Source organism: Anomaloglossus baeobatrachus, chromosome 6 (assembly GCF_048569485.1).
Source record: "Anomaloglossus baeobatrachus isolate aAnoBae1 chromosome 6, aAnoBae1.hap1, whole genome shotgun sequence".
Classification (NCBI taxonomy): Eukaryota; Metazoa; Chordata; class Amphibia; order Anura; family Aromobatidae; genus Anomaloglossus; species Anomaloglossus baeobatrachus.
This window is the reverse complement of record NC_134358.1, coordinates 372469673-372485306: the sequence shown is the minus strand read 5'-3', so window position 1 is coordinate 372485306 and position 15634 is coordinate 372469673. Positions and strand designations below refer to the sequence as shown.

General features: G+C 45.5%; 1 protein-coding gene across 3 annotated transcripts in view; it reads left to right on the top strand.

The window, feature by feature from the left end:
• TNS3 (tensin 3) overlaps positions 1-15634 on the top strand; it is a 528788-nt gene that overhangs the window by 327139 nt on the left and 186015 nt on the right. For all 3 annotated transcript variants that reach the window (XM_075315024.1, XM_075315026.1, XM_075315025.1), the window contains 2 exons: positions 7809-7938; positions 13471-13536. In XM_075315024.1, coding sequence (XP_075171139.1) covers positions 7809-7938; positions 13471-13536 — 196 coding nt within the window. The remainder of the gene's footprint in view (positions 1-7808; positions 7939-13470; positions 13537-15634) is intronic.

Genomic DNA, 15634 nt, shown 5'->3' with positions numbered 1-15634 from the left:
GCCCACCCCCACGGATTGGCCGCTCGCCTCGGCCTGGCCCCGCCCCCCGCATGGATTAGCCGCTCGCCCCGGCCCTCCGCACGCATCGCCCGCTCCAACGTACACCGGCTCCCGGTACACATGTGCAGGGAGCCGGCATACACTGACGCCTCGCCCGCTCGCCCCCGCCACACGTTGGCACACTCTGCCCCGCTCCCGGCGGACATAACCTTGCGATGCTGGGATCGTGACGGAGCCGGTGTACGCTGGTAACCATGATACACATCGCGTAACTATAGGAAGCGTTTCCCTTAGTTACCCGATGTGTATCATGGTTACCAGCGAACACCGGCTCCCGGTACACATGTGCAGGGAGCCGGCATACGCTGAGGTCAATAATGAAGTGTCATGCAGCGGTGAAAGAGTTAAAGACACTGCAAGACACTTCATTATAGGCAGCGGGCACCCCCAGAAGAGAGAAGAAAGAAGACCCCGCAGTCATACTCACCAGACGCCGACCGGGAGCAGGTGAGCGCATCAAGGTCCTGCAGCGGCAGAACACAAACACACACACGCACACACATAAGAACAGACACACACACATCAGATCACACTCACTCACTCTCACACACACCTCACACACATCAGATCGCATCCACACACTCACAACATCCAGTGATATCGCGTACTTCTCGGCGGCGATACTGTGCGTGCCGTGCAGTGACCTTCCAGGACCTGCCGGAGGATCACATGGCCGGAAGCATGTGGTATCTCCGGATGTTGTGAGTGTGTGAGCGCGTATGTGCGATATCGTCAGTGCGTGTATGCGATCGGATGTGTGCGTGTATGCGATCGGATGTGTGCGTGTATGCGATCGGATGTGTGCGTGTTGGCAGAAGGCAGAGGAGCACGGCGTGCAGCACAGCTGCTGGGACCGCCCACCGGAGGGCACAAGGAGAAGTGGGGTGAGAGTGTATGCAATCAGATGTGTGCGTGTATACTGTCTGATGTGTGACTGTGGAGCACGATGGGGAGTGCGCAGCATGGGGGATGGAGCACGATGGGGGGTGCGCAGCATGGGGGATGGCGCACGATGGGGGGTGCGCAGCATGGGGGATGGAGCACGATGGGGAGTGCGCAGCATGGGGGATGGAGCACGATGGGAGTGCGCAGCATGGGGGATGGAGCACGATGGGAGTGCGCAGCATGGCGGATGAAGCACGATGGGGGGTGCGCAGCATGGGGGATGGAGGACGATGGGGGTGCGCAGCATGGGGGATGGAGCATGATGGGGAGTGCGCAGTATGGGGGATGGAGCACGATGGGGAGTGCGCAGCATGGGGGATGGAGCACGATGGGGAGTGCGCAGCATGGGGGATGGAGCACGATGGGGAGTGCGCAGCATGGGGGATGGAGCACGATGGGAGTGCGCAGCATGGGGGATGGAGCACGATGGGAGTGCGCAGCATGGCGGATGAAGCACGATGGGGGGTGCGCAGCATGGGGGATGGAGGACGATGGGGGTGCGCAGCATGGGGAATGGAGCACGATGGGGGGTGCGCAGCATGGGGGATAGAGCACGATGGGGGTGCGCAGCATGGGGGATGGAGCACGATGGGGGTGCGCAGCATGGGGGATGGAGCACGATTGGGGGTGCGCAGCATGGGGGGATGGAGCACGATGGGGGGTGCGCAGCATGGGGGATGGAGCACGATGGGGGTGCACACCTCCCTTCAAAACACACACACAGCGCCACACGCGCACCGCACAACACACCACACACACACTGGGAACCACAAACACTGCCCTACACAGACACCCACACACAGACAACGCCACACACACACACACAACACCCAACACACAAACACCGCGACGATACACAAATATACGCACATACCGCGCAACACACACACTGCACAAAACATACCTCCCCCAAAACACACACACGCACTCCACACCCACACATACCGCGCAACACACACAGCACCACACACAGACAACACTGCAGACACGCAGCGCTCCACAAACAACGCAACACACACAACGCAACACACATACAACACTGCTCTCACACACCCCCACACCCAGACAACACCCAGAACATTTACAGTGCCCTACACAAACACTGGAAACTACACACAACAACATCGATATATGTAACAAAAATCATACATTAACTACACAATAAATTCTAGAATACCTGATGCGTTAGAATCGGGCCACCTTCTAGTACATAATAAGGAAAGATTTGAAGCAAGTTAGGCTGGATTTATATTTGTATTGGAAACATGGTTGCTAATTTGTCACATTTCAGAGTAAAGGGGACTTTACACGCTACGACATCGCTAATGCGAACTCTTTGGGATCACGGAATTAGTGACGCACATCCGGCCGCATTAGCGATGCCGTTGCGTGTGACACCGATGAGCGATTTTGCATCGTTGCAAAAACGTGCAAAATCGCTCATCAGTGACATGGGGGTCCATTCTCAAAAATCGTTACTGCAGCAGTAACGAGGTTGTTCCTCGTTCCTGCGGCAGCACACATCGCTCCGTGTGACACCGCAGGAACGAGGAAGCTCTCCTCACCTGCCTCCCGGCCGCTATGCGGAAGGAAGGAGGTGGGCGGGATGTTACGTTCCGCTCAGCTCCGCCCCTCCGCTGCTATTGGGCGGCCGCTCAGTGACGTCGCTGTGATGCCGCACGGACCGCCCCCCTTAGAAAGGCGGTTCGCCGGTCACAGCGACGTCACCGGGCAGGTAAGTATGTGTGACGGGTCTGGGCGATGTTGTGCGGCATAGGCAGTGATTTACCCGTGTCGCGCAAGAGATGGTTGCGGGTACCCACACTAGCGATATCGGGACCGATATCGCAGTGTGTAAAGCCCGCTTTAGGCCAAGTTCAAAGGGGCATATGAAAATTCGGGCAAACCCCAGATGTGGTAGGTTCCAAGTGCTTGTCCACATCGTTAATGGGCGCATGTGTTGTCTTCTATTGCATGCACTATTCTTGTCCAGATTGTTGCATTCTTCAATTTTTGATGGTCCGCATAGAAAAATATCCACTGGCAAATTGGCTACAATTGGATTATGTGTGGTCCAAGCGCGATCTGTCATGTACAAAGACGAAAAAAACACTACTCTAATTGAGCCCTAAGGGCGATTTGGAGGCAGAAAGACACACAAAGAGGGAAGATACTGCCATCTAATAAGTTTTAATCTGACTTCAATGCTGGAGCCACATCTGCACTGCACAGCACTACTATATAATGTCCTCAATGCTGCAGCGTTTTCTGAGGATGTGCTGCAGGGAGATACAATGTCTGTGTACAGTGTATGGCTTCATCACAGCAGCCAGTCTTCCCCTATTCGCTCAGAGACTAAGGAAAATTGTAGATGGGACCTTTAGAGAGTAAATTTGGTAAATATAAATGCAGGAAACAGGATACACATATACGGTATATCAAAAAATTGAGTACACCCCCCACAGCTTTGTAAAGATTTTATTATATCTTTTCATGGGACAACACTGTAAATATGACACTAAAATACAATGTAAAGTAGTCAGTTTACAGCTTCTATAACAGTGTAAATTTGGTGCTGGATACCGGAGAGAGCACTACATGCACATACACATGGCAGAACAGTGCTTGATACCGGAGAGAGCACTACATGCACATACACATGGCAGAACAGTGCTGGATACAGGAGAGAGCACTACATGCACATACATATGGCAGAACAGTGCTGGATACCAGAGAGAGCACTACATGCACATATACCCATGGCAGAACAGTGCTGGATACCAGAGAGAGCAATACATGCACATACACATGGCAGAACAGTGCTGGATACCGGAGAGAGCACTACATGCACATACACATACACATGGCAGAACAGTGCTGGATACCAGAGAGAGCACTACATGCACATATACCCATGGCTGAACAGTGCTGGATACCAGAGAGAGCACTACATGCACATGTACATGGCAGAACAGTGCTGGATACCGGAGAGAGCACTACATGCACATACATATGGCAGAACAGTGCTGGATACTGGAGAGAGCACTACATGCACATACACATGGCAGAACAGTGCTGGATACCGGAGAGAGCACTACATGCACATACATATGGCAGAACAGTGCTGGATACTGGAGAGAGCACTACATGCACATACACATGGCAGAACAGTGCTGGATACCGGAGAGAGCACTACATGCACATACACATGGCAGAACAGTGCTGAATAACGGAGAGAGCACTACATGCACATACACATGGCAGAACAGTGCTGGATACCAGAGAGAGCACCACATGCACATGTACGTGGCAGAACAGTGCTGGATACCGGAGAGAGCACCACATGCACATACACATGGCAGAACAGTGCTGGATACTGGAAAGAGCACTACATGCACATACACATGGAAGAAAAGTGCTGGATACCGGAAAGAGCACCACATGCACATATACATGGCAGAACAGTGCTGGATACCGGAGAGAGCACTACATGCACATATACATGGCAGAACAGTGCTGGATACCGGAGAGAGCACCACATGCACATATACATGGCAGAACAGTGCTGGATACCGGAAAGAGCACTACATGCACATACACATGGAAGAACAATGCTGGATACCGGAGAGAGCACCACATGCACATATACATGGCAGAACAGTGCTGGATACCGGAGAGAGCACCACATGCACATATACATGGCAGAACAGTGCTGGATACCAGAGAGAGCACCACATGCACATATACATGGCAGAACAGTGCTGGATACTGGAGAGCGCACCACATGCACATATACATGGCAGAACAGTGCTGGATACCGGAGAGAGCACCACATGCACATATACATGGCAGAACAGTGCTGGATACCGGAGAGAGCACCACATGCACATACACATGGCAGAACAGCGCTGTATACCGGAGAGAGCACTACATGCACATACACATGGCAGAACAGTGCTGGATACCGGAGAGAGCACTACATGCACATACACATGGCAGAACAGTGCTGGATACCGGAGAGAGCACTACATGCACATACACATTGCAGAACAGTGCTGGATACCGGAGAGAGCACTACATGCACATACACATGGCAGAACAGTGCTGGATACCACAGAGAGCAGCAGTGTGGTAATACACTCACACTACACTACATGCACATATACATGGCAGAACAGCAAATGCACATATACGTGGCAGAACAGTGCTGGATACCGGAGAGAGCACCACATGCACATATACATAGGTTTATTGGGAGAGCTTCTCTTAAATACAGTCATATGATAAAGTTTGGGCTCCCCTATTAATGTTAACCTTTCTTCTTTATAGCAATTTGGGTTTTTGCAACAGCTATTTCAGTTTCATATATCTAATAACTGATGGACTGAGTAATATTTCTGGATTGAAATGAGGATTATTGTACTAACAGAAAATGTGCAATCCGCATTTAAACAAAATTTGACCGGTGCAAAAGTATGGGCACCCTTATCAATTTATTGATTCGAACATTCCTAACTACTTTTTACTGACTTACTAAACCACTAAATTGGTTTTGTAACCTCATTGATCTTTGAACTTCATAGGCAGGTGTATCCAATCATGAGAAAAGGTATTTAAGGTGGCCACTTGCAAGTTCTTCTCCTATTTGAATCTCCTATGAAGAATGGCATCATGGGCTCCTCAAAACAACTCTCAAATGATCTGAAAACAAAGATTATTCTACATAGTTGTTCAGGGGAAGGATACAAAATGTTGTCTGAGAGATTTAAACTGTCAGTTTCCACTGTGAGGAACATACTAAGGAAATGGAAGAACACAGGTACAGTTCTTGTTAAGCCCAGAAGTGGCAGGCCAAGAAAAATATCAGAAAGGCCGAGAAGAAGAATTGTGAGAACAGTCAAGGACTGTTTGCACAAAGAGAAGCTGTATGGGAGATTGATGCGAAAGAAGCCGTTTCTGCAAGCACGCCACAAACAGTCACCTGAGGTATGCAAAAGCACATTTGGACAAGCCAGTTACATTTTGGAAGAAGGTCCTGTGGACTGATGAAACAAAGATTGAGTTGTTTGGTCATACAAAAAGGCGTTATGCATGGAGGCAAAAAATACGGCATTCCAAGAAAAGCACTTGCTACCCACAGTAAAATTTGGTGGAGGTTCCATCATGCTTTGGGGATGTGTGGCCAATGCCGGCACCTGGAATCTTGTTAAAGTTGAGGGTCGCATGGATTCAACTCAGTATCAGCAGATTCTTGACAATAATGTGCAAGAATCAGTGACGAAGTTGAAGTTACGCAGGGGATGGATATTTCAGCAAGACAATGATCCAAAACACCGCTCCAAATCTACTCAGGCATTCATGCAGAGGAACAATTACAATGTTCTGGAATGGCCATCCCAGTCCCCAGACCTGAATATCATTGAACATCTGTGGGATGATTTGAAGCGTGCTGTTAATTCTCGGCGACCATCAAACTTAACTGAACTGGAATTGTTTTGTATACAGGAATGGTCAAATATACCTTCATCCAGGATCCAGGAACTCATTAAAAGCTACAGGAAGCGACTAGAGGCTGTTATTTTTGCAAAAGGAGGATCTACAAAATATTAATGTCACTTTTATGTTGAGGTGCCCATACTTTTGCACCTGTCAAATTTTGTTTAAATGTGGACTGCACATTTTCTGTTAGTACAATAAACCTCATTTCAATCCAGAAATATTACTCAGTCCATCAGTTATTAGATATATGAAACTGAAATAGCTGTTGCAAAAACCCAAATTGTTATAAAGAAAAAAGGTTAACATTAATAGGGGTGCCCAAACTTTTTCATATGACTGTATCATTGCTGTGAGCAGCACCTGTCCTGTATAAACAGAACAATCTATCATTCTGTGTGTATTGGAAAGAACACTGGGCCTGTCTAAACGGGCTACTAAACGCCCACTAATTGACAGTTATGTAAAGATGCAAATCGGCAAATGGAAAGCATTATACACTGGCCTCAGAGCCTCAATATGCGAGGCTTCCAAAAATACTTTATAATGGATGGCAAAGCAAGTTGGGAAACATCAAATACATTCCAACAAGCAGAATTCTGTTATCAGAAGGAAGAGAACAAATATCTTTATCACAGCGCATATTTTGGTTTATCTAAATAACTTCAAAGATGTCCTCTAAAAGTATGGTAAATGTGATAAGGAGCTTCACTAAACCCTATTGTGTGTGATGGATAGGAAATGTGATATACACGGAGGCTCAGTGGTTAGCACTGCAGTCTTGCAGCGCTGGGGTCCTGGGTTCAATTCCCACCAAGGACAACATCTGCAAGGAGTTTGTATGTTCTCCCCGTGTTTGCGTGGGTTTCCTCCGGGTACTCCGGTTTCCTCCCACACAATAAAAACATACAGTTAGGGACCTTAGATTGTGAGCCCCAATGGGGACAGTGATGGCAATGTATGTAAAGTGCTATGGAATTAATACCGCTATATAAATGAATATATATATATATATATATAGATAGATAGATAGATATAACAATAACTGATATCTGCCCACAGTTGTTTCCAAGTATTACTGTTTATTGGCAATAATACATGGCCTTCTCAGTTTGGAAACAGTAATAGTTTTTTCTTCTGATTCACCTTGTTGGTTAGTTTTAATTGAATATTTTTATGCAGCCACTGCTAAAATCCAGAGAAAAGTAAGCGGGTCTGATTATTCTTAAATCTGTTTAGTATGTAATAATAAGTAATTGTGGAATAATCACAAGAAAATTTCATTTGCAGTTTGTTTCTTTTGACAGGTCAAATGTTACCACAAGAAATATCGCTCTGTAACCCGTGATGTCATTTTCAGGCTGCAGTTTCACACAGGGGCTGTTCATGGTCATCGGCTGATTTTTGGGAAAGAAGAGTTAGATCACGCCAATAAAGGTAAAGTAATTTTCATGAAGTAATCTAATATATAAAGCTGTGTGTGTGTGTATATGTATATGTATATGTATGTGTGTATGTCCGGGATTGACATCTGCATCGTCGCAGCTACAGCCACAAAATTTTGCACACTCACACGTCTGGACCCCGAGAGCGTCATAGGCTGTGTTGTGAGGTGAAATTTTAACCCCGCACGTTCCAATTTACTAATCAATTTTGCCTTTCTACATATTTGGTAAAAAGTGAAAGGAAAAGTGTATCCGCACCATCGCATTTACAATCACAATATTTTGCACAAGCACCTCATGTGACCCTGGGAACATCGTAGACTATGTTTTGACAGGAAAATGTAACCCCGCGCTTTACAGTTACTCTCCAAAAAACATGCCTCCATTAAAGTAAATGGAGCCTGGAACTACGGGTTATTAGTAGGAGCTGTGATTGGTTGCTATAGGAACAAAAGACATTCATAATATAAGAAGCTGATATGTGAGGTAATAAGATGTCGGTGGGGAGACTGATAGAGAGAGACAGACAGAGAGACAGACTGAGAAACAGAGAGACAGATAGACAGACAGAGACCGACAGAGACAGACAAACAGGGGAAGAGACAGACCAGGGGAAGAGACAGACCAGAGGAAGAGACAGACCAGGGAAAGAGACAGACCAGGGAAAGAGACAGACCAGGGAAAGAGACAGACCAGGGAAAGAGACAGACCTGGGAAAGAGACAGACCTGGGAAAGAGACAGACCTGGGAAAGAGACAGACCTGGGAAAGAGACAGACCTGGGCAAAGAGACAGATAGAGACAGACGGACAAAGAGACAGATAGAGACAGACGGACAAAGAGACAGACGGAGCACATTACTTGGCCAATTTAGTTAATTCTTTGTGGAATATCTGTGGTGTTGAAATATATGTTGTGAAATGCTTCTATTAGCTTAGTTTTTCCCTTTTAATAATTACATTTCTATCTATTTGTTTTGTGTTTTTTGTGTGCAGAATACATTTTTGTCAATACATTCTATTTTGTTAACAACAGTTATTAACCCGGGCGAAGCGGGTAGTACAGCTAGTATTATATATGCACGTATAGATTTCTAGTGAGTATGTCACAGCCTAAAGGCCCTGTCACACACAGATAAATCTGCGGCAGATCTGTGGTTGCAGTGAAATTGTGGACAATCAGTGCCAGGTTTGTGGCTGTGTACAAATGGAACAATATGTCCATGATTTCACTGCAACCACAGATCTGCCAAAGATTTATCTCTGTGTGTGACGGGGCCTTTAGTCAGGATGAGTAATTGTGCCTGAAAGCTGATCTGATGGCTATTACAGGGGTATTTTACTACCTTGATATTGAGGACCAATCCTTACAATTGGTCTGTAATATAGTGTTAGTTGGAATCATACATATAGGACCCCCACCGATCATCTATAACCAGCTCCAGCAGTGGTTGGATGTAAGCCGTGTATGGCACAAAACATTGCTACTCCACACTGATTAGTGGAGCCTGCTGAGTTTAATAGATGAACTCTTATGTAAATAATGGGGGCCCTGGTCAGTACACTGTTTATATCTGGCAACTGCCAGAGCAGATACCAGCTGATCTTTGGGGGTGTCAGTTGTTATACACTACCTGAAGTAGAAAACACTTCAAGGATGTATGGCCTTTCCAGTTTATACTCTGATTCGATAGAAAGAAAATTTGCCAATTGTTGAGGGAGTCCTTAAGACCTTTTAGCTTGAATTCCAGACAAACTAATGCTGCCCATACACATTAGTGGAAAGTCTGCCAAAGCAAATACCATATTTTTCGGGCCATAAGACGCACTTTTTCCCCCCCAAATGTTGGGGGAAAGTTGGGGGTGCGTCTTATGGTCTGACTGTGGCTGCGGGGAATGAGGGTGCTGCGGTGGAGCGGGTCATCGGGGGCACGAGCAGGCTGTAGCAACCTGCTGTGACCACGTGGGCCCACTCATTACATATGTACGCCCATCCTCCCGCCCATCTCTCAGCGCAGAAGCCGGCACTGACAGGTTGGCGGGAGGACGAGCTGGGACGCGCGCATAGTAAAGAGCCGGTCCGCATGATCACTCCTGGCAATTACAGCCTGGAGTGATCATGTGTGGCTGTATTCACTGCCCCCCGCGCGTCATCATCAGCACGGGGTGCAGTGAATCAGTGTACTCACCCGTCCCAGTGTGTGGAGCCGTCCCCCTGCAGCACGCGATGTCTTCCTGTCTGTGCCGGTCAGCTGATATGTGCTGATCAGCTGATCGGCACAGACAGGAAGATATCGCAATGCTGCAGGGGAACGGTTCCACACACGCAGGTCAGCGTGCCAGAGAGGAAGATGATCGGTGCTGCAGGGAATGAGGAAACGGTGAGTATAAACGTTTATTTTTTTCCCCTGTGCTATAGGATACACGCCATATACCAGGATGGTATATGAGCATGATAGGGGCATATAGCAGGATGGGATTATATGAGCAGGATGGATGGGGGGTATATGTACAGGATGGGGGTATATGAGCAGGATGGGGGGTATATGAACAGGATGGGGGGTATATGAACAGGATGGGGGGTATATGAACAGGATGGGGGGTATATGAACAGGATGGGGGGTATATGAACAGGATGGGGGGTATATGAACAGGATGGGGGGTATATGAACAGGATGGGGGTATATGAACAGGATGGGGGTATATGAACAGGATGAGGTATATGAACAGGATGGGAGTATATGAGCAGGATGGATAGGGGAATATGAGCAGGATGGATGGGGGGGTATATCAATAGGATGGGGGTATATGAACAGGATGGGGGAATATGAGCAGGATAGGGGTATACAGTTAGGTCCAGAAATATTTGGACAGTGACACAATTTTCGCGAGTTGGGCTCTGCATGCCACCACATTGGATTTGAAATGAAACCTCTACAACATACAACAGAATTCAAGTGCAGATTGTAACGTTTAATTTGAAGGTTTGAACAAAAATATCTGATAGAAATTGTAGGAATTGTACACATTTCTTTACAAACACTCCACCTTTTAGGAGGTCAAAAGTAATTGTACAAATAAACCAAACCCAAACAAAATATTTTTATTTTCAATATTTTGTTTCGAATCCTTTGGAGGCAATCACTGCCTTAAGTCTGGAACCCATGGACATCACCAAACGCTGGGTTTCCTCCTTCTTAATGCTTTGCCAGGCCTTTACAGCCGCAGCCTTCAGGTCTTGCTTGTTTGTGGGTCTTTCCGTCTTAAGTCTGGATTTGAGCAAGTGAAATGCATGCTCAATTGGGTTAAGATCTGGTGATTGACTTGGCCATTGCAGAATGTTCCACTTTTTTGCACTCATGAACTCCTGGGTAGCTTTGGCTGTATGCTTGGGGTCATTGTCCATCTGTACTATGAAGCGCCGTCCGATCAACTTTGCGGCATTTGGCTGAATCTGGGCTGACAGTATATCCCGGTACACTTCAGAATTCATCCGGCTACTCTTGTCTGCTGTTATGTCATCAATAAACACAAGTGACCCAGTGCCATTGAAAGCCATGCATGCCCATGCCATCACGTTGCCTCCACCATGTTTTACAGAGGATGTGGTGTGCCTTGGATCATGTGCCGTTCCCTTTCTTCTCCAAACTTTTTTCTTCCCATCATGCTGGTACAGGTTGATCTTTGTCTCATCTGTCCATAGAATACTTTTCCAGAACTGAGCTGGCTTCATGAGGTGTTTTTCAGCAAATTTAACTCTGGCCTGTCTATTTTTGGAATTGATGAATGGTTTGCATGTAGATGTGAACCCTTTGTATTTACTTTCATGGAGTCTTCTCTTTACTGTTGACTTAGAGACAGATACACCTACTTCACTGAGAGTGTTCTGGACTTCAGTTGATGTTGTGAACGGGTTCTTCTTCACCAAAGAAAGTATGCGGCGATCATCCACCACTGTTGTCATCCATGGACGCCCAGGCCTTTTTGAGTTCCCAAGCTCACCAGTCAATTCCTTTTTTCTCAGAATGTACCCGACTGTTGATTTTGCTACTCCAAGCATGTCTGCTATCTCTCTGATGGATTTTTTATTTTTTTCAGCCTCAGGATGTTCTGCTTCACCTCAATTGAGAGTTCCTTAGACCGCATGTTGTCTGGTCACAGCAACAGCTTCCAAATGCAAAACCACACACCTGTAATCAACCCCAGACCTTTTAACTACTTCATTGATTACAGGTTAACGAGGGAGACGCCTTCAGAGTTAATTGCAGCCCTTAGCGTCCCTTGTCCAATTACTTTTGTTCCCTTTAAAAAGAGGAGGCTATGCATTACAGAGCTATGATTCCTAAACCCTTTCTCCGATTTGGATGTGAAAACTCTCATATTGCAGCTGGGAGTGTGCACTTTCAGCCCATATTATATATATAATTTTATTTCTGAACATGTTTTTGTAAACAGCTAAAATAACAAAACTTTTGTCACTGTCCAAATATTTCTGGACCTAACTGTATGAGCAGGATGGGGGTTTATAGCAGGATCATATACAAGGCAGGAGGATCATTACCAGGATGGGGTACCTTAGTAGAGAATTTGGGGACATTACCCCCATAACAGTGTCAGCAGCAGATCCTCGCCCCATAACAGTGTGTCATGACCACATTTTTTTGCTTAAAGTTTTATTTTCCTATTTTCCTCCTCTAAAACCAGGGTGCTTCTTATAGTCCGGTGCGTCTTATAGTCCGAAAAATACGGTAACAAGACATTTGGAAATCAAAGAATGTGATTTTTAACACCACATTCTTTTGTTCTCATGGGAAGTAAATGTTCCCTCACCATTGAGAAAACATGCATGCACAGACAAGATGAGTGTGCGTTTGTATTGGAAGTTAGGCACAATAGCTATAAAATGTATAAGTTACTATACACACTGAAAGTCGACCTAACCCACTAATTTGGCAGGTATAGCCAATCATATAAAGTGTATGGGAGTGTCCTGTCTCTTCCCTGACAGTAGATCCCAGAGTAAAGTAGGACAGGTACATGGATTTTAAGCATTCTCAATGCTTGCTTTCACTGGGTATAAGCCACCAACAGAAGTGTGTGGCCTCCAACGTCTACAAAATTGCCATCTTAAATTTGGTAAGAACTACTGAAAACACAATGTTTATAGTGGTCCAACACATGAGGTTAAGAGCAGATCTGATTACAACTATGGCTCACTTCACTTTCCTATTGTCATCTAAATTGATCATGCTTGTGTATTGAAGTATAAGCTGCAAGGCGGCGATGGGGGGCGGCGATGGAGGGCTGCAATAGAAGGCTGCAAAGTTGTTGATGATGCTTTAAAATCTAAGTTGAAAAAAAAATAGGGTAATAGATGTTCTTTATTTGATTCGTCCAGTTCCAAATAAAACCACTTCAATGAATCATATTTTATGCTTGATAATATTAAGTAAAATTTTCAGGATGCATTTATTTGGATGTGTTATTTTATAATATGTATTTTTTTTTATTGCCTATATATAATAGATGACCGATTTCCGGAATTTGGAAAAATTGAACTAGTGTTTTCAGGAACCCCAGAAAAAATTGTTGGTAGGTATTGTTCTTCTTACAAATATTGGAATTTATTCAGCTTTTTTGTCTCTGTAATCTTTGTGGCCTTGGGCCAGAAAGGTCTTGAGAGATTTACATGTTTTGTTGTAGTTTCCATAGCAAGCTAAGGAAAAATAGCTGGTGTAAGAAGATGAGAAATCTTGTATTCATTATTCTTATTGTATTTCTCGAAGTTGGGTAACACACAGCATGTCATATGTCCAGCTACACTTTATGTATAAATCAATCCAACAATAAAGTGAATGTGCCAAGAAGGTTGTCAGGAGTCTATAACTGTTAGGCTGGGTTCACACATAGCGACAGCGACAACGACGTCGCTGTTACGTCACCATTTTCTGTGACGTAACAGCGACCTTGTAAGTCGCTGTTATGATCGCTGCTTAGATGTCAAATACAGCGACGCAGCAGCGATCATAACGTCGCTACATGTGCAGAGAGCAGGGAGCAGCGCACACTGCTTAGCACTGGCTCCTTGCTCTCCTAGCTACAGTACACATCGGGTTAATTAACCCGATGTGTACTGCAGCTACATGTGCAGAGAGCAGGGAGCCACGCACACTGCTTAGCGCTGGCTCCTTGCTCTCCTAGCTACAGTACACATCGGGTTAATTAACCCAATGTGTACTGCAGCTACATGTACAGAGAGCAGGAGCCGGCACTGGCAGCGAGAGCGGCGGAGGCTGGTAACGAAGGTAAATATCGGGTAACCAGGAAAAGGGCTTCCCTTGGTTACCCGATGTTTATCTTGGTTACAGCTTACCGCAGCTGCCAGATGCCGGCTCCTGCTCCCTGCTCGCTTGATTTCGTCGCTCTCTTGCTGTCACACACAGCGATCTGTGCGTCACAGCAGGACATCGCCTTTGAAGAAAACGAACCAGGGCTGTGTGTAACGAGCAGCGATCTCGCAGCAGGGGCCAGATCGCTGCTCAGTGTCACACACAGCGAGATCGCTAATGAGGTCACTGTTGCGTCACCAAAACCGTGACGTAGCAGCGATTTCGGTAGCGATCTCGCGATGTGTGAAGCACCCCTTACATATTATTTTTTCTCTTTTTGTGTTGGTGTTTGGTAAGTGAATAGTTTGCCTTTGTATTTGTGTAACCAGTAGAGATAATGTGTCTAGTTTAAGAGGCACTTACTTTTTTTTAAGTGAAAATTAGATAAGTTGTTTCAAAGTCCATAAGAGGAACGATATTGCAACAGACAAATGCCACAAATAAGTCACCTTTGTATCAACTTTTGCAGACTAAAGCCCGTATACTCATTAGATAGCCAACAGCTATGTCTTCCGATTGTTGGCTGGTCCAGTGTTCTCTATGAAAGAGCCATGCTTATGTCTCGAGAAGTAAAGGATGCATTGTTGGAAATCGAAGATGCTAGATCTTTCTCTCTTCTGAAATTATGTATCGGACAGGAAAGTCAGAAATCCCCATAAACATTAGACCATGAGCCAATTCCACCCATGTCGGCAGTCTCTGATTACCGTACTTTGGTTTTATGTGTTTGGGGACCTTTACAGTAGCCACACAAGTGATATACTGGAGCACCAAAGTAATTACAGCTATAAAAGTATAGTAACAAATTCTATATAGGACCAACCAAAATTATCAAATGGATGCTGAATATAAGATTGGTTGCAAACTGCAACGGTACCATAAAATGGTTAAAAAAGGGAGAGTAAAGAAAAATCAGACCCAAAAAGTATTTAATCCATGTCTTTGTTAGAACATGATGTAAAAACCTAAAAGGAAATAATATATTGCATGGACAGGGTTATGGCAATTTACTAGAGTCCAAAGTTTAATGTATTTCAATGCCATTTTTTTTAGTACATTTCGATAATCCTAACTTGACAAATAGGCAGCAGTGACCAATATGTAATTATTACAATTAGAGGTTGTGTCTTTGTGCCTTGTTAGAGTTTATAGATATATAGATGTCCTCAGGTCATCACTACCCTCTCTATTAGGAGGAAGAGTTTGGTGTATATGAGCAATCATTGTATTATGTAGATAGCCATTTATCTGAATGGCCACCATGGAGGTCGGCATTTCTTTGCATTGTATTTTATTTTATG